This window comes from Haliaeetus albicilla, chromosome 23, assembly GCF_947461875.1.
Source record: "Haliaeetus albicilla chromosome 23, bHalAlb1.1, whole genome shotgun sequence".
NCBI classification, from domain to species: domain Eukaryota; kingdom Metazoa; phylum Chordata; class Aves; order Accipitriformes; family Accipitridae; genus Haliaeetus; species Haliaeetus albicilla.
Genome location: NC_091505.1, coordinates 9,378,904 through 9,404,152, shown reverse-complemented (window position 1 = coordinate 9,404,152; position 25,249 = coordinate 9,378,904). Strand labels below are relative to the sequence as shown.

At 44.9% G+C, this 25,249-nt stretch overlaps 1 protein-coding gene and 1 long non-coding RNA gene across 3 annotated transcripts in view; one reads left to right on the top strand and one right to left on the bottom strand.

Moving 5' to 3' along the window:
* Window positions 1-6,337: 6,337 nt before the first annotated feature.
* On the bottom strand, window positions 6,338-9,973 carry LOC138690715 (uncharacterized). Its single transcript, XR_011329490.1, has 2 exons — window positions 9,183-9,973; window positions 6,338-8,280 (listed from the first exon to the last, which is right to left on the bottom strand). It is a non-coding gene; the product is annotated as an uncharacterized lncRNA (long non-coding RNA).
* Window positions 7,802-25,249, top strand: part of MAMLD1 (mastermind like domain containing 1) — an 85,230-nt gene continuing 67,782 nt past the window's right edge. For both annotated transcript variants that reach the window (XM_069811142.1, XM_069811141.1), the window contains exon 1: window positions 7,802-8,059. In XM_069811142.1, the coding sequence (XP_069667243.1) occupies window positions 8,006-8,059 (54 nt within the window). In that variant the 5' untranslated portion in view covers window positions 7,802-8,005. The remainder of the gene's footprint in view (window positions 8,060-25,249) is intronic.

Genomic DNA, 25,249 nt, shown 5'->3' with positions numbered 1-25,249 from the left:
ATGACAGATCTGTATCTAAAAGTAGTCAAATTCAAGCTGTTTCTTGAGCTATATGAGAAGTCTGAGGCTGTACCTGTCTCGTAATTTAAAGATGCTCTGTGAAATCTTTTGAGTGATTCCCTTTTGGGGAGGGGGAGGGTGGTGCAATTTCTCAGGACAGTGCCATATTAATTTTAATGACAAAATATATAATTCTGGATGGATGCCATAGCTGTGCAAGTCGTGCAGATACAGTATTGGACAGAGAAATGTATCTTAATAGCTGGTATTCATTCCTGCACTGAAGGGTAGCAGAGCTTTATTTTTTGGCTCAAGAAATCTGACACTAGTTGAGACAACACACATTTTTATACAAGGCTGCAGCCGCTAGCAAATGGATGCATATTTATGTGACGGGATATGCTCAGTAGCCCTGGGAAACCAAGATTTGAAATCAATAATTTCTAGTAAATCACAAACTGACATTGGCAACATCCTAGTCTGGCTGAATATCTGTATCGTCACAGACACTCTTCTTTAATAAACAGAACATAAGATGTTTCATGCATTGGTTTTGCATTTTCTTGACAACTGCATAAAAGTATAATTTCTATGCTTGATCCAAGGGATCTCTGACAAAGGGAAGAGGGTAACATTTGTTTCTGTGGGCTTTATGGTTTTAAAACTCGGGGCCAATTCTGCCATCAGGTAGTTTATGAATATTCATGTAAATTGTTTTGAGTTGAAGAATATGTAACTTTGCCATGTATCTGGCATGGAAAGGATAGTTTGACAGTCATGAAATAGAGAATGCTTTAAAAAATAGTGTCAGCTCTAGCAAAGAGAGGACAACTCTAGGAACGAAAGGGAAAATTAAGGAAGAAAGGTGCGTGTTTCCTGAGGGAAGGAAAATTATGTGATGCTGTCTCAAAAACAATGAATATAGAACTATTTTTGCAGACTTAGATATTTAAAGCAATTTGGAATCCCTTGCGTCAGGTGTGGGCCAGAATCTGCCTTTCTGTTGACTTCTAGAGGAGTTGAGGCAGGTCCATATGTTCCTGATCATTGCATGTGTATATGAACTGTATGATCCAGCAATGAGAAAACAGCAAAGCTAGAGTTATTACTAAGCCTTTTTGGCATTATTATATCTTCTGAGTGGTGCCTTACTTGCAGTCGGGTACAGGAGTCAAATAAGCGTGTCCCATTGCCCAGGCCTATTGGTAACTTGGAAATCTGGCAAGTGACACCTGTCACTGATTGCTCCTGATCCGATACCCCTTCCACGGGCTGGAAGCTGCTTTTGTGCCCACTTGGCTGCTGGAGCTCTGCAGCAACTGACAAATGTGAGAATGCTACCGAATGTAACGCTCGGAGAAAAGGCATCTCTCGGGTAGTGACAGGCATTGCAAACGCAGGCTCGTTTTACTGATGCCTGTGCATTTGCATGTATGCTTTTGGTTGAGCGTATGATAGCTTTTATTCTTGGATCACTGAGGCTGCAGGTGAAATGTGCAGCGGCCTCAGCGCTGCCATCCCACGCCCCTACAGCCCAACGCCTTCGGTGAGAAAGGCCAGCGCGCAGTCTGTGCCCACCGGGCAAAGCCAGCAGCAGCTGCACGGGGAGCACGTGTCGTAAATCAAGGGGGAAGACGTTTTATGCACAAGTCAGACCTGGAGAAATGTCATTAATTAGCAAACTTCTTCAATGTATTGTTGCTAACAATACAGCTATTAAATGTGACACTACGTTCACTTGTATCATCTTCTATATTTTGAATGGAAATCTTATTAGCTGCAAGATGATCAGAATTGAAATGACCTGTACGAAGACAGTTAAATATGTTGGTCATAATTCAGCCTTTCTATAGAGTATTTTGGCCCTGATGAAGGTGCATCAGGTATTTGATATTCTTCTAGCACTGCTTCCTAGCCTCAGTCGTGGTGGAGATCCGCATTCAGAGCATTTTGCAGCTTTGTATGGCCTGATTGCAAGTAGAGATGAAGAGAGGTAAAATATTGCCGAGCTAAATCCTGCAGGCCAGGTTTCACTCAAGTGAAAATGAAATGCCTGATGAGATCAACAGACTTTTGTTTACATGAAAAGATTTTGAGAAGTGGTCTTACGTTTGGGATGTCCGTAGAGCTGGGATCTTGCCTCCTGCAAGCAAGACTTGATTGCACCAGTGCTGATGGTGCAGATGTATCTATGTGCTTACCTAAGCACTCAAGTAATCCCTTCAATTTCTGAGAGAGTCATACATAACATTAAGCATGTGCTTAAGTGTATCTTTGAGCTATGCAAATAATTGATTTCTGTATTTAAAATATAAGTTCAAAGTAGACCAATTTGGAACAAGCATTTGGCAACCAAGCAGATACTAACAACATGATTTTGACCTATGCTTTAGTAGAAGCTACATACTTTATGCTATGTACCTTTCATAGAAAACATGAAGAAATTACTAATAGCATTGTCATCTCTTAACTCCTAAGCACAGAGATTCCTGTTAGATCTGTCTCTATTTTTCTGTACAAAAGAAAAAATCAGCATTCACTTTGATTTATATAATGTCCTAAACTAGTTCATGTACCCACTGAAATGTTAACATGCCATTCCATCCTTTAATGACTTTACCTATACACTCTTCCATGGACACTCATGTAAATAATGACCTACTGAAGGAAAAGTTGATCAGCTGTGTTCTTCTTTCGTGTCCAAACCAAGGAAAGCTGTGCTGAAACCCTTTAGTTAGCTGCTCACAAACAAAAACTTTTTCCTTGAAGCTTCCTATTTTCCTAAAAGTAATGTTTCTTTAAAAAATTAGAATTGATATATTAATGATTATATTTTTCAACATGACTTATAAAATTACTTAATGTAGCAAGCATTACTGAGGAAATCAAAATTGTCTATTGATGCAGTTTATCTATTTTCATGTATTTCCCATATACTTTTACTAGGAAAAAAGGACATCCAATTAAACACGTTCAGAAATCACCTGAGCTGCTGTTTTACTCAACTCATTATGTTACTGATGTTAATAGTATAATGGGTTTCAGAAATGGAATTTTGCATGCATTATTAGAAATCTCATCCCCAATATATTATAGTGTACTATGGGGGAAGTACACAAGGGACACAAGCCCTCCCGGTTCTGAGCATTGGGCAGTTACAGATTGTCTACCCTTAGGAAGAAACTTGCTAGGAAACTTTCACTGCTACATGCAATTTGTCCTGCAATTGTTCAGTAAAGGGTTTTTTTCTGCCTTCTGAAGCATCAGCTATTGCCCATGGTCAGAGACAAGATACCAAATTAGCTGGATCACTGATCTAACCTAGCATAAGAAATGCAATACTGACCAGTCAAACCAAAGGTTCATCAGGCCCAATATCTGTGCCTTGAAGTGACTGCTACTAGACTCTTAGGAAAGAACCTGCTTTGTAGACAAGGCATGGACAGAGAGAGTCCTTCCTCTCCTCCTATCGCCTGCCAGCTTCCAGCATTTAGTGGTTCAGAACCAGAGGGCTCATCCAGACCTTTGTGTTAAATGGCCGCTGATGAATTTGCCCTCCATAAGTACTTGCAATCCTTTTTGAAGCTATTTATTCTAAAATGTCCATCCATGGTAATGATCTCCACAGTTTAATGAAGTACTTTTTGAAAATGGATATCACTGATATCCAGAAGTAAAATACTGGCTAGGTGCACCTTTGATCTGATGGGAATTCTTATGTTCTTATTTATATTACGCTGACTTGCGATGATGCCACGCTTGTCTTCGTTCCTTGAAAGCAAATACAGTGGGATTTGTGAGGGTTTTCTGTAATTTTCTGTCAGAGGAATAATTTTGTCTTTTTTTATATTTGTCCTTATCACCCTGTTTGTGTTCGGCCTAACAACTATCTTTGCTGCTGAATTTTGCACCTCATCCTCACATGCTAGGGGTTTGTGTTTTGAGTAGAATTTGGACAAACTCTTGTTTTAGCTTATGAAGACTTGCGTATATCTGTTGCAGTTCATGTGATTTTACTCCCTGGGAGCTTTGCTTTGCGTTTTAGCTCCCAATAAACACACTCAAAGTGTATTTCAGCCAAAGCCATTGATTTTGCTTGATTTCAGGTCAAAAACATGCAAGTAGGAAGCATCACATGATTTCCATCCGTCTGATTCTGGGTCACTGGCAATTTGTGAATCCTTCGGTGAGTTTGTAGTGAGTCCTTGCACTGCTCAGTTGCTGCTTCCCTTCAGTGTACAAGACATGTCCGCGGAGCAGCCCTTGGCTGCCTGGACTTCTGTTGTCCTTACTGATGTCGGGAACACCCAGAGGGCAGCTGGGAGTCAGGCACAGTTCTCCTGGGAGAACAGAGTCCCAGCATTAAGGTTACCTGGACGCTCAGTTTTAGCATGTTTAGTTCACACCAACCTGCAAGATGCAAATCTTTTCTCTAGCTCTTGGCCATCTTGTATTGGCAGTGCCTGTTGCTCACACAACTTACCAAGATTGTTTCCGAGTGCGTGATCCTTTCACTTGCTGAACGTAACCTTGGGCAGTTATTTAACACATTACAGCTTTCCAACTAACAGTTCTCCTTAGGTAAAAAGATACTGCTCTTTCAAAAAACTGTGGAGTACAGGACAAGCATTGATCCTGTTTGGGGTTTTTTGTTTGTTTGTTTGTTTTCAGAAAAGATTTCTCAGCTCTCAGACTCTGGCTTTTGAATAAGACATCTCTGTTTGGAAAGAAATGGTGCTAGTTTTAATAAGTGAACAAAGAAAATTGTGTTTTCTATGGATATTAAAGATGCTAAGTAAAATATGGCAAAATACTCTAAAATTGATAAATAACAGGATTAATCCCAGCCAGTCAGGCCTGGGTTCAATGCCCAGCCTGGAGGGAAGTATTTGAGGAACTAGGATACATTTTGGCAAGCCTCAGCCTGTGGCCATAACAACAGCCTTGACGCCCTTAGAATTGCCTCTTTTCTGCAGAATCCCACAGCTCACCCTTTCGAAATAAGACAGAAGCACAATAATAAGATAGTCTGCAATTTGCTTAGGGTAGGCCTCACCTAGGAAGATAAAATGCTGCCCTGAAGAAGCCAGTGAAAGTTTTGTCGTTGATTCCAGAGCAGCCAGGGATTCCCCCCGGCCAGCTATAGTAAATATGCCTAAAGAAAGGGCTCATAACTTAATCACTGAAGACCAAAATTGCAACCCTGAAATCCCCTGCTTAGCCATTACCCTTCACTGAAAATGAGTGATCCCTGCAAGGGAGCTGCTTTTTTGTTAAATGCTCACGCACTGCCTGGAATCAGGCTTCTGCATACACCCTTGTTGTACAACCTGTCCTTGTTGTGACACTGTTGAGCATCCCAGCACTTACCTTACAGCTTTGCCTGATCTGTCCAGAGCATCATGCTTGGCAGCATGGGGACACTGGGCACCAGGCTGCCAGAGTGAAATCCAGACCTCCAGACCTTGTGCAGCTTGAGCCAGTAGGTTCAAAAAAAGAAAATGTTGCCACAATTCTGTTGTGGACTAACCAATTGAGAAAAGTACTTGGTTCAATTTTATTTCCATCTGAGACCGTATCCCACTTTACAAGAACACAAACCACTATCTGGCAAGCAGATCCCCTTGACAACTAAATTCCTTCTGCATGGAACAGGCAGGACTCCTATATACCCTACTCATGTCTTCTGCGTTTTGGGGAAGTCCTTTGGTCTAGTTTTATGAAATGAACAAAGCAAATGACAGTCCTTAGGACTTTTGCCACTTGTCAGGAACTTCAGATGTCTGGCAAGAGTCATGAATGACATGGTTTGTCCAAAACTTCTGGACAAATGACTAGTGTGCACTGCAGGTGCTGCACAGAAAAACTGACATGGACCTACCACGCAGTCGTCACCTGAGCGTGTTGTCGTCAGTAGGTCCGGTACATCCACAGAAAGTGGGAATCCCTGTGTCCCCCATACATTCCATACACGCACATTTTAGGCAAAAAACCTCCAGGCAGATAGATGGGAGCCCTTACACACACACATACCTTCAGGGGAGTGTTCCAGACATTGCATACTGGGCAGACAGCGGCACCTCCTTGCAGGTGGAGCTTAATTCATGCATGATGAATGTGTGTCTCCACTGAGCTTGCTCATTTCAGGTGACTCCTTCTTAGCATGTTGGCTCTTTCAGATCCCATGCTGGTGCCCTAATGGTGGGTTTGAGCCCTGACACCTCAGGCAGGGTTGTAGATTTGATCTGGGCAGCCCAACAAACCCAAACATCAGTGTCGATACGCCTCCCCTTAGACACCGAAACCTTTTGAGATCTGGCCCTCAGAGTCTGTAGAATTCAGGGTACTGACACCCACACAAGTTTATTATTTTTGTGCTTCTTTTTTTCAATAGACAGAAATACACTGAAGTAATTTTAAATAATACAGAAGGCAAAATCATTAGAAAACCAATAAACTTCCAACCAATCCAAACTGAAGTAACACAAATACCGCTCAGGGGAGTGGGCCCGTTGTTAGAGCAGTCACAGGAAAGCTAGAGGCTTCAGCAAAGGTGAAAACAATTTTTTTTCTTTGTTGATGAACTAATATTCCTGATATTTATTAACTCGAGTTACAAAGATGGATTTGGCCTATAAGTTAACTGCAAGTCGAAGATGGTTGCTCTGTGGAAAACTTTCAGGAAAGCGAGGCCAGGTTCTGGCTCCACTTGTATGTATTGGGCCGCAGTAATTAACTTAAATAACTTTCTTCTTAATTTTATACAGCATAATTTACTAATATTACTATTTTAGGAAGGATTAAAAAAATTACACGTTTTGTTAGAAATGGTACCATGTCTTCTGCGTCTCATCCATTGCGTCGGTGTACCGGGACAGGGTTTCTAGCATCTCCACTGTATCGGGACAGGAGTGACGGTCATCCTGACGCAGCAAGGTAACGAAATGAAATTATACCAGCAATTATTTGTGGACCCAGTGTGCTCTCCTAGCTGCCTGCAGCTTGTTCTTCCCAGTCCTTTCTGCACAATCCAAGAGGAGGTCTGAATAGGTTCTCAGCTTTCAGCTGGTGGTCTGTCAAAATTAATATTCAGAGATGGCAGCTTGTAACAAGCACATTTGTAGTCATATGAGAAGTGCATGGTTTTATGGGAGCTCTCTATTCAGAATTGTATCTGTCTTCAAAAATACTTGTACATAGCACAAAGGGTGAAAATGAAACAACTCTACTGTTTCCTTCTTGGTAACCTGGGTTCACCTGTGTGAGATGAGTTTAACCCTTTTATGAGTGTTAAGAGTGCTGAATATCCTATCGTAATGGCGTAAAGACACAGGAAACTAGTTTTTAGGAGTAACTCAAATCTTTCCACTTCAGGCCTCGGGCTCTCTTTTGAGTGATTTGTACACTTCGATATGGACAAAAAAAAAAACCAAAACCAAACAAACAAAACCGCATTAATTGCCCATACCTTTCTGAGCTACCCTACTTTTGTACTAAATGAACTTGAAGCTCTACAAAGAAGGCGCTAAACATGCGAAGCAGCTTTTCGCGTGTTCTTATACTCTCCATAGGCAGCATGATTTTCGCTTTCATGCACAGAAGAAAAAAAATAAAAAATCCTTGGATGTGTGAGGTTTCCAGTTTCTGAAGAGAAGAAAGTGTTACTTCCCCTTTAAGCCTGGAGCCGTTCGTGTGTGTGAGAGCGTGTGTGTATGTGTGTGTGAGTGTGTGCGTGTGTCTCCTCCTCTTTGAGTGACACAGCACTTAGATATGCCTATCAGTAACTTAAACCCCACAAACTCCACCTTCTAAGTGAGGAAGCTGTGGGTTGATGGAAATGTAGTGAGCAGATTGAGACAGACAGTGAATCATTAGCAAACTGCAACGCCAGGATGAACTTGTCTGGAACCTAAAAGGAGAAAACAGTCTGCGAGTCCTTTGCGGTGCTGGGTTTTGCTAAATACAGCCAAAGTGGATCTAAAAGCCGGCTGATCCCCAGTCCAAGATGCTGCTGGTTTCCCAGCGGGTAGAAGCACCACGCATGGAGCCACATATTCCAGTAAGTAGCATTTGAAATCGATACGGACTGGAAAAGTAGGAGTTGATTTAAAAGGACTTAAACACGCTCGGAATAGTTGCTCGCCCAGACGCGGCGCGGCTGCGGCCGGAGCCGCTCTCGGCCGGGGCTGGAGGAAAGTTTGCAGAGGCGGCTGAAGAAAGTGCCCACCTTGTGCTGGCTCTGCCCGCCTCGCTGGGCTTCGCGGGGGCTGCGCCGGGGCTCTGGAAGAGAAGAAACCACCAACTTGGGGGACAGATTTCGCCCTCCTCTCCGCCGAGAGCTGGTGTCAGTCCGGGGAGAGGGAGGGAGGGACGGACGGACGGACGGAGGGGGTCCGTGGGCTTTAAGATGGTGGTGGACGAGGTGATCCCCGGGGCGGTGCGGTCTCCGGCGGCGGCGAGGCCGGCTCCGGGGGCGGGCAGCGCCCGGGGCCGGCGGGGAGAGGGGGCGGCCGCGCCGGCGAGCCCCGTCCGCGGGCCACGCTCCGTGGCTTTTCGTGTCGTCGCTCGTGCGGCGACGCGCGGGGAAGAGGCGGTGGATGCTGCCGGTCTCGGCCGGGCTGAAACGCCGGCGGCCCGGGGGGGGCGAGCGGGATGAGGGAACGGCCGGTGCGACCGGAGCGGCGAGCTCCGGGTATCCCTGTGTAAACACGGCCGTGCGGGCAGGGCTGGCTCAGCCCGGCGCTGGGGGATTTTCACGTCGACTTGGACCAAACGGGCAGGGAAGGACAGACCCGTCATCGCCAGGGGACTCCTCCGGGAAGGTGTCACGCGTACAGGGGCTAGTCCTGCTCTCTCTTACGATGATTATTATTTATTTTTTCTTAAAGAACTCCCGGTATTTGCGTTCGCAGCGGCGTGCCTGGTTATTTTGGGAGTCTGAAGCGCACGTTCTGTAGGCAGGCTTTGGAACAAAAGGCTCCGCCGAGCCCAGAAGGGAGCCCTCGGTTATTCCTGAAAAGAGTGCGGAGCCCCCCATTCCGCCTCCTTTTTGGCGAGGTTGTGCGTGTGCGGCTCTCGAAACGGCACTAGCCCCGAAGTGAGGGAGACGGTGCAAAGGCGGCGCGTTCGCCACTGTCGCCGAGGCTATACGTGTATTTGAAAGAAAGCGCATGCTGACTCACGATTTAAACTGTTTTGGTTTCTCATCCTGTGATTAAGATCGGGCTTTAGAGCAACTGCAGGGTAAACAAGGCGCTCGCTGACTCGGTCCCACGTCTCCTTCTAAGGCAGGGGCTGCCCCTCTCCCCCGGTCGGTAGGCGAGCCCTCCTCCCGGTCCCTCCTCCGCCGCCTTCCCCGGCCTGTTGCTCGGCCCGGGGGAGCGGCGGGGCCGAGGGCACCGCGGCTTTTGTTCGGCTTTGGCTGGCGGGGGGTTGTCACCAGGGTGACTCGGAGGGATCCCGGGGAGAACGGCCGTTTCTTGGAAGAAAACGGGCTTTGCTTTCCTTTCACACCGCCCGCCCCTCCCTCTCCTCCCCCCCCCGCCCCCCCGGACAATAAATTAAAAGGCCGCTTTTGTTTTCCACGGTGCTCCCGGCAGGGCGGCGGGGAAGGGGGGGAGGCGGCGGCGGAGCCCGGGGCTGGGGAGCGGGGGCCGGGCGGCGCCGCGGAGCCGCGGCCGGTGCCCGCCGCGATCGGCCGGGCAGTTTCCCCGGTGCGGCGTGATCGCCTCGCCTCTTCCCGTCGGAAGCAGAAGAGCCTGGCGGGCACCGGCCGCTTGCGGGGAGCCTCCTGGCACGGGCGTTGCACGAAGAGCCTGCCTCCTCCTCCTCCTCCTCCTCCTCCTCCACCGGAGGGGGGGGACCGGGGACACGGGGACCCCGCAGTCCCTCCCCCGACCCGCCAGCGGGGAGATTAACTGCGTCTGGCCCCTTCCCCGCGCCGGGGGCGGAGGCGCCGGGCTCCCCCCGCTGCCGTGCGGCCGCCCCGGTTTGGGAGGGAGGGAAGGAGGGGTGCGGGAGCGCCGGGGGGGTGGGTGGAAATGCTCCCCCCTGTTATATAACGTGAGTGTTTCCCTGCTTAGCCCTGTAATCCCCGGGTAATGCCTAACGCCCGTGCCCCGGGGGGGGCTGCCCCTCCCGGAGCTCCCCCTCTGGGCCGAGCTGATGGGGGGGGAAATAAAGCTGCTGATGGGCGAGATGGACCATATGGTGCCTCCAGGAGAGAGGGAGCCGGAACGGCCTTGAACCTGCCGGACCCAGCAGCTGTTTGCTGCCCGCCCCCGGCAGCTGATCGCCCCCCCCTTAGCCCGGCTCGGCGCACGGGCATCCCCCGGAGAAGCGGGGGCCTTGCGCCCCCCTCGGCGCCGGTAGCGGCTTTTCCCCGCCACCCCCAAAGCGGGCTACCCGCCGGAACGTAATTTTTTTGTGTATCGCCGTGCGACAAGCTTGAGTGCGAGTAGAATAACAGCGGGGGTGGGAGGCAGTGCCGTGCGGTGGGGGTGCCGGGTGCCCGGGAGACAGACACCCGCGGCGGTGGGAGAAGGTCCCTGGCACCGGGGGGGGGCTGCTTGCCCACGGCCGAGCTCTCCCAAGTTAAAGGCAGGCAAGAGCAGTTTGAGCGAAGTTAGACGCTAGCGCCTAAAAAAGCAGCGATCTAGTTCTGGCACTGACCATTTTCAGTTCTCTCTCCCTGCCATATGTTTGGAAGGGGGGGGGGAAGCAATTTGGGAAAGATGCTCTCAGCTGAAGGGAGGAGGTGGGCTGAGGGAGCGAGATACGAGGAAATTCCATGTTAGGAAAGCATTAGCAAGGGGTGACTTCTAATGTTTTCCTGCCACTGACGTTGACAGTGACACACATGTGTGGGTTGAAATTGGAACGTCACTGAGTTTTTAAACTCAACCAGGAAATAGTCTGTTGCTCAGGGATAAAAAACAAATAGTATATATTGTAAGGCAGGTAACATGCAGTTAACAGCTCCTCTCGAGTGAGTGAAAAGCCGTTTAATGTTTAGAATTGAGCAGCTCAAATTTAATTTAGCTTCTTATTTTCAGAGTTTTTTTTTTTTAACTTGAGGTTTTTCACTCTATTTTTAATCCTTTTAACTAATACTTCAGAATCAGAAAAGCAAATATTGACAGGGCTTCACTTTTAGTCCCTTGTAACTAAGTAGTTCAAACCTGCAAAGTCTCTTGGATTTTTTTAAAGCCAAGGTAGTTGTTAAAGGGTTGGGGGGGGATTAGTAATTACAGGAGGCAGTTACATTTCTTTAAATTCTTTTGTATGGCTTCCTGTTACACAGGTAGAAGTGTTTTATAAATACAGTGTGTTTGGGTTTGGGTTTTTACTGACCTTGTTACAAATGTTACAATGTGGTAGTAATCAGAGATTTAAAATGGGATTAAGGAGCTATTGTGCTAGATGCTTTCCGAACATACAGGAAGATTTACTGCAAGAGTTCATGATCCAAGGTGTCAGGCTGACACTCTTGCCCTGACCTAAATGGTCGCTAACCTGCCAGGATGCAACCGTAGGACAAGGATCGACCTAGGAACTGGTTTCATGAGAGAGACAAAAGTTAGGAAGGCAGAAGGTAACACAAGGGCAAGGGTAACAGTAAGTAAAATCCCTGAGTCGTCTTGTAGGTTAAGTACGGTGCAACTCACTGGTTCCCAGTCATTTAATCAATAAGTGTTCTATGTTACTTGCTACTCTGATGAAAGTTGCCTTAAAATAACTTTTATGAGTACGTAGCTATGGGAAAGTGAAGTAAATCTTGCAGAAGCTGTGACAAATGGATTTATCCAAGCTGGGGGATGGAGTAGTAGAAAGCTGTCTGAGCTCCTTCGGTAGGGAAACAGGCAGGATCCCCAGGTTTTCATTGTCCCCCCCATGCTGGCTGTTTCCTGGTGTCGGCATTTTTCAACATTTAGGCAAAGGTGACTATAAGTTATGATTCATTAGTAATCGGTATGGTCTCCAAATAAAGATAGCTACATCAGTTTAAATGATGCTGGCGCCTTTCCAAGGAACCTTCTTTATATCTGACACATTTGCCACTCACTTCTTTAAGGAACAATTAATACTGTACACTGCTATTTTTTCCTCTATGGGAAGAGCAGTAGTGTAACTCATTACGAAGGCTTTCTACCTGATGTTCCAGTTTGACTTGCTATGTTAAAAAAAAAAAAAAAAGAAAAAGTATTTTGAACTGAAGGAAGCAGAAGACACGCCAAGGCTTTGCGTTGAACTGTTTTATATCAATATTGATTTTTTTAAGGGGGTTTGTGTTATAAAGAGGGAGCTTTTATCCCCCTGAGCTCTTTGGCAATTATCTTCCTGCCATAAATGTTGATACGCACATAATGGATGTAACTAAAAAATCTCCTTATCCCAGCAGAAAAGGCTGACTGTTTGTTGGAGCAGAGAGAATGCTGAGAGTGTGAATAGACAAACCCATATGTCGCTGGTGAGAGAGATAAATGATGGACGAACAGGAGTTGGTTACTATGGATCAGCACAATAAACCAATTCCCATCATACACCTCTCTTAATAATATACCAGTTTCAATGCCATTGACGGGTAACCTAGGTAGCACCAGTCAACTGTAAGTTTTTCAACTGTTCTTTTATACATCTCAAAGAACAGTTGGGACTGTTCTAATTTTTTCAGATGTTGAGTGCTAAAATTATGCAGAACTTCCTTCCTTGGCAGTAATTTTGAAGGGGAACTTTAGAGCATTGCTGAAAAATGCCAAATGTGCACGATACCGTTGTGTACTCATAGTAAGTTTTGTTTTGTGCACCCATAAAAGGGGTGCACTCGAAAAGGCAATTACTTAACAAATATGTGAAGAAACTGTTTAGGCATTTAGTACTACCCTCATTAGTGTCGTTTCAGATTGGACTGGGTATTGGAAGATACTGGAGTATTGTTTTAAGTGAAAATAGCAAAAGAACAATGCTGTTTTATTTAAAAAAAAAAAACCAAACAAAAAACCCCCTCAAACAAAAACCCCAAACCAGCCCTGCAGAATAGGCAGTGATCAATAACACAGTTTTAACTTTCTGCAACCCATTTCAGGGCTGCCAGCAGCTGAAGGGAAACTTTGCAAAACAGTCTGTGCTTGCATCACGTCTCCTTCCCGTGTTCTTTATTATTACTGCTAGCACTTTGCACAGAAAATTGAAGTCTTTGTCAGTTAAAGGTTTCACTTTATGTCCTTGTCTTCTGGCAGATATCTTTCATTGCAGTTGCTATGGACTGGCCTGTTAGCTCTGTTCAAAATGAAAGTATATCTCAGGGTGACAGCGTAAGCAGGGCTCATGGCTCTTGGGATACGACTCCATCGTTTTCAAAGTCACCGGTTGCGCTACCAGAGAGTGATGCAGTCAGAGAGGGATGACTAGCAAGTGCAAATGAGCTGTGAAGAGTCTTTATTCCTCTTGGGAAGCCTCCTCACTGATAATAGTTTTTATTTTTTACATGGAAGAAAACGTATTACTACGTCATTACTTTCCTTCGAGAGGAATATACTTAGTTTGTGCAGCATTTGCTTGCAAAGTTGCAGTAGCTCTTTTTAGAGCTGTTTCCTTGGCTGTGCGTCTCAGATGAACCGAAAGGTTCTGCTGGGCTGGGCCCTGATAAGAGAAAGACTGGTGTACTCTCCTACCGCCCGGCCTAGCAGTCCTTTTTCATTCTGGAGTAGATAAGACTCAGGTTTGATCCTAGAATTAAGGGCTCAAGGATCAGGCCCTTGAGTAGGGCGGGGGGATTGTTCTGTGCCCCCCACCCTGCTCACTCTCGCCTGTTGGAGGAAGCGAATTGGAAACGAAGCAGGGCGAAGGATATTGTCTCTGCAGGCTGAATTTTAGCTGGCCCTTCGCTCCTGCGGAGGAGCAGTTGTGCCCAAAGGGTAGAGAGCAGGGGAAAGAGCTGTGGGTTCCCTTCCTCCCCTCCCTACCACGCAGCCCGGCCAGCTGGACTGGCTGGGGGACGTAGGCTGTGCCCAGGGACCGCGCGGCCAGTGGCTGGTTCCGTGGGGCCAGTGAAGTGCCAGTGGGGCCCAGGCGTGGGAGATGCAGGGGGATGCAGGATTTCATACGGCCCTTTACTCCCAGAGCTGCCTCATCGCTACAATGAGCCATTGATAAGCGCTGACCTGATTAAAGGGCTGCTGCTCACGGGAGGCTGGGGTGCGCCCCGGGCTTCGAGCAGGGGCTCTGCCGGACTGACCAAAATTGTTCTTTGGGAATGGGTGGACAGGCTGAGGAGAGGGAAACCAGAATTCATCGTCGTACCCTGTCCAAAGGGAGGCGTTGTATTATGACTTGTTGAAAACTGCTCTGCTTTTCCCTGCAAGGACTTGGCAGTTTTATTGATAAAGAAGTGTTACATAAGTACCCCATCAGGCATGTCCTAATTTGTTAATAATTGATGATCTGGGTAGTACAGAAATACCGGTGGTGTTAATGCACTCCCACGCTGATTTGCAGTCTCCGCAAGCCCCCTGTTTTCCTTTGACTTTAATTGTAGTACAGGCTTTTCCCTTTTTTTCTTTTTCTTTTGAATTTACCTGGTGATCCGACCTCAGGTGCCTGTTGTGCTTTCCCATTCAGGCAGGGACAGCTGGGGGCTCAGCCTGTCGCAGACATGATATAGATTACCTCTGCAGGGGAGGGTGTTAACTACGTTATTGTTTCACCCCATGTCAGGCAATCTATTGAGTGGCATCAGCGTTAGCCCAGGGGGAAGCCAGTTTTCTGCACCTTCCACCTTTGGAGGTAAGGTGTAAGTCAAGTAGGATGGACGCGGTGGTACGTCTGCCATTCCTGCGCCAGGATTTGTCAGCGCGGGAAAGCCAGGATGCTTTTTCCTCAGCACAGAGCAAGGACCCTTCAGTTTCTCCCCTTCTGATAACAGGCGGTATTTGCATGGATTTAAAAACCGGCTACTTCTGTCATGCCACAGCTAGAGAGATTGGAAAAAAACCATTTACTTCTGCTGACATGCACAAAAAAGAAATACTTTCTGGATATCATCAACACGATCTGGCTGCCTCTTTTGTCTTGCGTTGTTTGGCTTGTGTGTTTCTGTGGAAGTTTCTTTTTCTCTAGAATTAAGTATCTCAGAACTCCAGGTAGATTCGAGAGTTACACCTACCCAAGATATACCTACTTATTGTTTTCAGAATAACACAGCGCATTTACTCTGTTGTGGGCAATGAAATCCATTACCTGCATTAAAATCAGAAGCAGCAAGGTAACTTTCTAGTTATGTTGTGAAATATAATGCCATTGTTCACTTTTATTAACGTCTTGAGGTTGATTATACGGTGGTTAGAAGTCTGTTCTGCTGTGCAAAAGGCTGTCTTTAATTTCAAGTGGTTGATCCTGATCAGGCAGTTAGAGCGGCTGCAGCAACAATTGCTTGGAGCTCTAAATCACATTTGTCACAAGATCTGCCTGGTAGTATTGGCTGCTTGAAGACTTGCTCCGACTTTTCAGCGTTACCCTTTGGTTGGATTGCAGCGGTGAGGGACTTGCCAATCTTGCCTGTTCTTTGTGCCTAATTCTGAAAGACTGGCAAGCTTTATGCTACGTTTTTCTGAAGAGGGCCCAGCTTTACTAAGCTGCCTGTCTGTCAGGGATTAATTTAACCTCTAATTACTACATTTTCTTCACAGTTTGCTGCACATGAGCATGTTATAACAAAAGCACAAAGAAGTATGTCATTTTATTTAGCCACTACTCTGAAATTAATTTAGGGGGTATAGAGTCAGATCTGACACACTTGGTGTTAAAATAATTGTGCTGGCATTAGAATTAAAGTACATAATCTTGTTGTTTCTAATGATACAACAGTACTAGTGTAAATAGAGTTGTTAACTCGTTAGTCATAGCCACAGTAATAGAAATGATATCTAGTTACAGAGAAATACTCAAATAAGCATAGCAGCAAAAGTTTCCCCAAAATAATGCATGGTTTGTACTTGATTCCCGTCCACCATTTGGGTTTAGGATTACAGGTCTAAGAGTAGTTTGTTTTTTCTAAAAAGGTCTTCCAAATTGCAATAAACAAACATTTATGATGGCTTGGGTTTCTTCCAGCCTAGATAATGATTTTTGAATTTTTTTTTTTTTTTTTTTTAAACATGCAGCATCTTGGGAGCAGGACAAAAGGCCATATGTCCTCTTCTGCCTGCTCACACTGACATCAGCGATGCCACAGTTCACGTTGCAGAGAGCAGTATATAGTCTTGAAGGAAGGGAGTCCATTTCTGTTATGAAACATAGGATGACTTTCTTCTTTTCCAGTTCTGTGTTCTGTAATATTTACAACAAAGCTTTTTTTTCCTTTGGGAAGGTTTGGATTGGGAAATGCAGCCTATCTCCAGTTTAGGTAAATGTACTTAAAAGAACTGTTGTTACATGAGAAATTCGTGGTAGCTGTCTCTTCGTTCTGCCCCATGTCCATCACCTCTGAGCAGGCCTGTTGAAATGACTTTGAAAATGTAATTTCTCACATAGGGTTGGATCTGCAGAATCGTTGGTTATGTAGTGATGATTTATTTCTAGTGGAAACAGAAGATTGGTTGTATATTTTTGTGTCATGCATTCGAGTTCTAAAGCACGGGTCCAACTCAGTAATTCTCCTTCAGTGAGAACTGTAACAGCATTTGATGGGAAATTTCCCCCAAAGATTCCCCAAGGTCAGATAGGACACAGTTACGGAGTCAAATCTTGTAGTCCCTTTCTCAGAAGGAGAATTAATGTGGCATCGTTATCCAGGCTTGTGACAACAGTGGCACAGGATTGCCAACAAGACTAATGGAAGGAGATGGATGATTGATTCTCTTTACAGTAGTAGATCAGGTTATTTCTCTGAATTCTTTCTTCAGTTCTCTCAATTCCCAAACTGTAGCCAGTTACTGTAATTATTTACTCTAATTACTTCCAATCTACAAGTAAATTGAACATAAATTAAGATCAACTGATGTAAGGGATGGGATGGTTCAGTGAGCTGACAGCAAGGTATGGAGATGCTTTTGCTGATCAGTAGTTACACGGGATGGTTGTTTGATAGCTGTGTGGAGTGAGTGGTAAGTCCCTGCTCTAATTTTTGTGGATATGAGTTTTCATATAACAATTTGGAGATTTCCTAAGGTGGAAGTCAACCCTGAATAATGCCTACTCTTAATTTCAATACTGTCAAGATTTTTTTTTTTTCTCAAAGGGTCTGTGTATCTGTAGCCCCACAGGCCTCCAGAGGTGGAGGCAATTTTTGGAGTAAATAGTTCCCAGGTTCGTTCTTGTCCATTGCAAAATGGGAATAATGGTGCTTTACCTTAACCTTCACACTAAGCATCCTTAACTAGTTAAACATTTTGTAAATTGTAAGTGCTTGTTACTAGCTGAGTTCTTTAGGGACTTTTCACATAGGTGAAAATTACATTCAAAATAAAGGCAGGTACATCTTACTCTGAGACCCCCTCAGTGTGAATGATATTTTTATTTCTTTGCTTTGGCTATAATGCCAACACAGGTGGATTTTTTTTTTTTTTAACCCCCAACCCCCCCCCCCCGACATCACATCATAGTATCTTCTGTTTTGCTGAAACTTCAGAATTTGATACAGGGGAAAAGAAAATATTTAGAGGCAAAACCAGCATCTACTCTCAGGCATGTATTTTAATGTTTCATTCTCTGTCAGAGATCTTCTTCATAGGTTAAGTTTTGGGCAAAGGTAAACAAATGAATATTTTACAAAGACATTTGTCATACACAGTTCCACTCACACACAAGAAGCTTCTTCCCTGTACTTTAGTACATAACACTTAGTATGTAAACATTTTCATTAGTTTAAGAATAATTATACAACACATTTCATGTGGTTATCAGAATAGATACTGAGTATAATTTCATTTTGCTTTGACTAGTTACTCTAAATCTTACTAGGATTTTCACAATTCCAAATTTATATACGGAAATAATTCCTGAATTCATCTGGTATTTTCAGTAACCCAGTAGATCATGCTGATCGTCAGGTACTTTTAAGGACTTTGCTTTTCCTGTTCCTTCAACTTACTTATTTTCTTAATTAACTGTGTTGATTTAAATAAAGTCACACAGACTGAAAAAAACCCCAAGTATATACAATCTTGCAGTCAGAAATACAGGCAAAAGGTTTTGATCTCTGACTGCCAAAGGGTGACTCATTAAAAAGGAATTTGTGTTCCTCCCTTTTCAAAGGGTTACTCACTACCAAGCAGTAAATATCTAGTTTTGATGCTACTGCATTGAAATGCCTGACATTGTTGGTGTATTAAATCCAAACTCTGTAAGATTATTTGATCACAGGCTCCATGAAGTTTTGTTTTGTTGTTTTTCTTGATTAAAAAAAACTTTTGGGGGATTTTCTTGAAGTTTTACCCTGTCAGTTTGAGTACAGTCTAAAATGAAATATGTTCGAATTTTAATAACAGAGGACCCTTTCCATACTTTAAGCAGTGGGTCATTCAAATTATTTTTAAACACACAGGACCATGCAAGCACTAATTTCTTTCTGATTTTGCATTGGGTAGCATTAGACAAGGACATTGGAATTTGTCTAAACAATAAAAAAAAATTCTCTCTGTCTTCCACATCAAGGGTTGGTGCTAAGCATTTTCTAATATTGATTGCATAAAGCTCAAAAAAAAATTGTACTGAAGAGGCACAGTCAAAATCCAACCAAAAGCCATGCCCTTTTTCTGTTTCCATATTAATCTTGACTCTCCGAGCTATCTCCTTTGTCCTTCTGTTCTTACCTATTCTACACATTTGATGGAAGGGCACAAAGGCGTGTTTGAATCCTCCATCTCATCTCCTCTTCTTATTTATGGATTGTTGGTTTGAACTTTACATAGCATTGGAAGGATGTTTTCTTGGTTGCAGCAACACTTGTGTTTGACTCGAAGCAGAGGGAGAGTGTGTTTGGGCTTTTCAGTCTTCGTGAGAAGTGAATCTTGGTCCCTGATCCCAGAAGGTAGATCAGCCTTAATTTCAAGTGAAAGTGCATCTTCAGATAACTTCCCATGTCAGTTAAAGTTCAATGTTCTTGAATTCCAGAGACATAGATGAGTCAAATCTAAAGTTTAGGGCAAGTGTGAAGGATGTAAGAGAAAATGTAGATGTTTCTTCTGATGCCACTCTCCCCTCCCCTTCAGGGCTCCTACAGTCTGTCAGCTGTAACGGAGTGATTTGATTACTTTGTAGTGTTAAGCTAAAAGAATAAATCTAAGTGCCTTGGGAATGGGGAACCAATCCAACAATCAAAAACAAACAAGTTAATAAATGTGAAGCATTTCTGCACAGTGCTGCTGCAGAAGTGCTACTTCCAGAAATGCTTGGGGGCAGCCATGGCTATTGGACCAGTCAATTAGGGTAAGTATGTTCACTGTACACACCACCATTAATTGGATGCTGGGGGGTGCGCTTTGTGTTTTGAAGGAGAACTGTGCGTCTTCTGTTGGTCATAAATTACGAAATCTTGAATGTTGCAGGCTGAACTGTTTATTGCTCTACCCCTTGATTCCCAGTCACTCTAACATACCTGGAAAAAGCTTGACTTAGGCAGTCTTAATTGCCCTTTCTTTAAAATCGTTCTGGCTCTACATGTCATCTACAAATTCTTTTTTTCCCCTTGTCAGCTCTCCTCTCCCCCTACCGCAGCCCCCCCCGCCCCGATCTAGCCAGAAATAGAGCATTTGAGTGACTGTCCACAGAGGTAGTTTGAAATCCAAATTATCCACTCAGACTGGTTTCTGATGCCCACGTGCCAGGCTACTTACAGTCTGGAGTCATTTGTAAGGACAGCGTGTATAGAAATACTGTGAGCTACAGCAACAGTGTCAAGTGCTGTTGTGTAACAAAACCCCTACCGCTCGCCTCCATGGAACTGATTTTGGAAGTTGGCACTTGTGCAGATAAGGCGTGGATTAATTACCTGAAGTCTTATGCCAGCCTGTAGCTTTAATTCTATCATATCTAAGAAGGGCAGTAATGGCAAACTAGCGGGTAAATGACCGATTTTGGCTGCCCACGAGTCCTCTCTTTGGAACATCTATATTGGTAACTACGTGTCTATTATTTCAGGATTTAAAATGCTCGCCCACATTGCAGCCTTTAGCTATCCGGCGAACGTCCCTTTGTTAGCATTCACACCCCGAACAGAAACAGGTATAGGCCTTTGCACGAGGACTGCAGAAAATGTACCATCGAGTGCTTTGCCATCTGCTACCCAAAATGTAGTGAGGCAAACTGTTAAACTTCGCGTAGAGCTTAGGGCTTGATTAACTTAAATTACCCTCCTGTTGTACGTGTTTGCAATGCTGAGGGGATTAGGTGGCATAGTTTCAAGAAATACACGTTCATTATTAGGAAAGGTTAAGCAATAACATCCAGTGGTCATTTCCTTTTGGAGCGTAGCTCTGTGTCTGTAGCGTAATTTGTTTGTTTATGCATCCTGCTGGATCCCGGCGAGGAGGTGGACCAGCGCTGCAGGCGCGAGCTGAGCTGCTCCGCGGCACCGGCTGGCCCGGCCGCGTGGGCTGGTGCTGCCCGAGCCGCCGATGGAGAGCCGGAGACCTCGGGGTGTAGAGGTGAAGAGGTCCAAAGTACGAGGAGGCAATGGTAGGGGAGAGAGAGCAGGGACGGGCTGGGAGGGCTGGGAGGGCAAAGCCGAGGAGACGGAGGCAGAGCTGAGGAAGGCGGGTAGGTATCCGAGGGGAGGATGGAGGGACGGCAGGTCCAGGCCCACCTCGGGAGGACTGGGATCCCTCACGTGCCTGGTCCGCCAGGTCCAGCATCTCCTATTGCTTCCGTTCAGGCAGTAAGTGTCTCCTGTGTGCAAACTCGTTCTGTGTTCCTTCAACACCGACTAACAGGCAGTGCTTTTCTTTATCGCCGTTGTCTTTTTTAAGTTTGCGACTCCTGTTTTGTTCCTCGTACTCTTGCGTTCATAGCTTTGTTGTGATTGCTCTGCTGGAGAAATTGGACTCTCTTAGCAGCAGTGAAGAGATGCTCCAGGGAGCTAACCCCTCTTCAGAGGCAGGCAGAGCTGCGGCAGGGAGCAGGCACAGTGCCGGGGCTGCACACCTTTGATTGCCCTGTGATCTTTGGCGTGCGTTGCTTTGGTTGATTTTGTTAGCGGGATTTTTCTTTGGGTGAGCTCAGTGCTTGGGCAGCCCGGCTACTGAACAGCTGACCAAAGCACGCGACTGCTGCTCAGTGTGCAGCTGCGGTGGGTGTTGGATGGCTTTCAGACAGGGCTAGCACAGGGACAAGAGTCAAGGTATGGCTGCGCTGCTGTCCTTGTTGTGTAAATCCACTGGTTCGGGCAGAAATAGCGAAGACCGCTTTCACCTGGGAAACCTGCTGGTTACTGCCGGCAGGACAGCTAGGGTTGCATGAGCTAAGTTTGAGTGGCAGAAGTTGCTTAAGACATTAAGTAAATAATCTGGCACGTGACACACATGGAACAGCAAAAAAGCCCGGAGCAGCGTCGCTAGCCTTCCCCGAGCCAGCCTCGGGGGCACGTCTGCGTGAGATCAGTGCACCTTGCTATGCCTGGGAAGCTGGTTCAGAAGATCAGCTGAGCTGCTAATGAACCATCTTCCCAGATCTCCTGCAACAGAAATTTGAGATCTTAAGGTGGCCTTGGATTCTGTCAACCTAAGATGGTAATGTTCTCTTTTACAGCTGGCTCTGGAGCCTTGTAGCTTTCTCCAAAGTAAGGAGATGTAATTCAGTGTTCAGATGGGGAAGTAAAAGATTCTTTGGTTCTCTCTGAGAGCTTTTTCACACGTAGAAAGAATGAGTCACTTGACATTTCATTATTGAATAGGAGCTGATTTACAAGTGTATATGCTCTAAGATGAATGTTGGTGGATGAACTCCCATAGTTTCTTCCATGACCGTGCTGTAAATGGGCTTCAGCCAGTTTGATGTAATTCATTTTGAGGCACTGTGTTGTCTTTTGAAATGGAAGCATCATCCTCCTTATGATCTTCTGAAGGCTAGAAGGCCGATTAACATGGGAATTCTTGATTAGCTTTAATTCACCTTTACTTCTCCAGGAAAGCATAGTTCCTGAATTGCACAAAGAAAGACTCTTCAAACACGGATCCAAATCAGTGTACTGGAGATCCTGTTGGTAGGTGTGGTGACTATGATTAATATTTACTTGATGCCTTTCATCTTCCAAGTACTTTATGCAGAACAAGCATTTCATCTTCACAAAGGATGTATGAGTTAGGTGAAATAAGTTTTACTGTCTCTGCTTTATTAATAAAGGCAGGGAAACTGAAGCAAAGAGATTAAAGTAGTTTGCTCTTGGTTACAAAGGCGGCCAGCACTGAAACTGTGTAATTTCTGGTTTCCATTTCTGTGTCCAGACTAATGTCTCTTCTTTGTAAGTAGAAGCAGCAGGACAAACTTTGGAGTAAGAACATCATAAGAATTTAGTGAGGCAGCTTCGCAGATGTTGCAGCTGCACCTGTGGCACTTCCACTGGTGCCCTGCTGAGTGATGCGCTGTTCTCCTCCCTTGGCACTGCAGTCTCTCATCCACCCTTATGGAGGCATCGCCACAGATTGCTGCTTGAGTTGCAAAGCATCTGTAGACCTTTTCTTAGGCTGATATAATGGCTCAGTTTAGTTACTGGTCCGGCTAGACCATTGGAGACATAAGCATGTGTTGAGATTTCTGAGTTTCTGCTGGAGTGAATATGATGAGGTGCATACGTGATTTTATTCAGCTCAGTGACTTCTTGAGAAGTTCCTTTGGAGACGCGCTGGAAAGCGCTTCAATTACGTTGTTGAATTTTAAGCATGCAAGTGGTCTCATTAATATGGAAGAATTATTTGTTTACCTTTGGCTTGGATAAGGCTACGCACAGCTCCATTTGACTATATGCTCAAGTGCATTGCTGAATCAGGGCCCTAGTTAACAGCAAAGGCTGTGTCACCCTGAACTGCAGGCTGGCAGAGAAGTTGTTGGGGGCCCAAAGGTAGTTTTTGGCTTAAAGAGCTTCCTATCAAGATGAGTCAGTGGACAGGGCTTAACATCTGAGAAAGTTCTTATCTGAGAAGGCATCTGACCTTTTGAAAGAGAAACCTCCTTTGTAGATGCGTACGAGTTGTGTGCACCCTCTACCAGATTGTACAGCCGGTTGGCTGTAATGGAAATCCTCACCTGGGGAGACCGTGCTGGTCGAGCCAGGAGCCTCCCTCCCTCTGCGTGGGGAAGAGCAATTGCTTTTCAGTTCCTCCAGTCCCCCTTTAATGAAGGAAGAGAAGATGCCCTTGCCTGGAACGGGAATCTGCTCAGAGATGGCGGCTGTAAAAGCCACTTCATTTAGTCTAGATTTGACTATAAATTCAGTCTCCTGTTTCACGTGCAGTAACGATTTTTACACCGCAGTGAGGAATCACTCGGCGAGCGAAGGGAGACAGGAGAGCAGAGCAATGCAGCCCTGCTCTCCTTGTAAGGCCATGGTTCAAAATGTTTAATTAGTTGTTTCGAAACGGTGGCTCTTCTCCTTTGAGGAAGGAATGATGTATCAGCAAAAGCTGACCAAATTGATGTAGCAAATCAATTCTATGGTAATCCGTTTATTTAAACTTTGGTACTTAATTTTATAAGCTCTTCTCAAGTGTTCCTGTGCTCCTGTTCATTAGCTGGTATTCTTTTATGCTATTGCTTGGAGGTTTGTGCTGCAGATAGCAAAATGGCCAGGACATGCCACTCGAAACTGCCTCTAAATGTAATTCAAGCAGGTCTGCAATAATAGTGCTAAAAGAAGAGCTATTTAGCGGCATTATTAATGGGCAAAGAGTTCAGGCAGGATTATGAAAAAGTAAATTTTTATTAAGAGTGGAGGAGCTAGAAGAATGGACTGATTGCCCTGAGTCCTCAGGGCCCTCGAGCAATCAATTTCCCTTTCTAGTATTCAGTTACTTGCTAATTGTATTGATTTTTATCAAATATGTGTACAAATCAATTTTATATTTTAGTGGTCTTAAAAGCTTCCTTCCTTCCTTGCAGGCAGTGCTGCTCTGATCATTCTCATTGTCTTCCTTTATTTTAATGCTTTTATCTTAATGCATATTTTCATAGGACATGCATGTTTTTCTTTAGGACATTTAATCTGGTAGGGATTTTTACCTAGATGCTCAGCATTGGAGCAAATAGGCGTCACTCGGACAAAACCTCTGTGAACTCAATGGAACTGTCTGCTTAAGTAAAAATTGGAGGAAAGGGATGTGTTGTGTTGTAAAATGGGTGGGTGCGAGTGCCCATATAGTGTGACCCCCTGAAGAGCAGGAAGCACTGTTAACGCAGGAGGCGAATTGTGTTGTGCAAAGATTGTGGCTAGAAACAAAGAAGGGGATAAATGCTGAACATGACGCACTCTTGTTGAATAAACATGAAAATGAAGTCGGGGCAACAAAAATTAAACTCTTGAAATAACGCGAGCCGCTTTATCAGTATGGCCTCCATCGTTTCTGAAAACCGAGTCACTCAGGCACTTCAAGTAAAGTGGATGCTGGAGACATCTCTAAGCAGAGTGAATGTATTGAGCTCAGAACAAAATAAAACAACATTCTCCATTTGTGTTTGTTTATGCCCATGGCGATTTAAATTGTTCCTGTCAAACATACCTATTTTTCTGAGATAGCACATGGTCGCGCTTTCTTTTTAATGTAAGCTACACAGTTTGGAGTTGAGGAGAATCTCTCTGGCTCTGTGTGTAAGCTGAGAAATTGACTCTCATAATTGAAGTATTTGGGGTATGTACAGTACCGCTGGAGATGGTGGGAGAGGCTTTGAACTTTTAATGGTGTGAGCAGTAGTCATGAGAACAAGGAGAGTTAGAGCTCTGCTTTTCCACTTGCCTCTGACTTAATATTACAGTGCAGAGTTTATGGCACTGTGTTTTCTGCTGCTATTGCCAAGGCACTTAAAAAAAACAACAACTCTTATCCTTCAGGAGGGAAGAGTTGCATTAGGAAGTGTCCAGGTATACACACATATCCAGTGAAAATACACTTTACAATAAATAACCTAATACAGTGGTAAAAACGTAAAGCATTTTATATTTACATTGATCACTTTGGTCTTTTTGTTTTTGTTCTCCTCCCTGGTTCCGCTGATGATTCTTCATAACACAGCGATCCCAGCTGGGAAAGCCAGCAGAAACCACAGG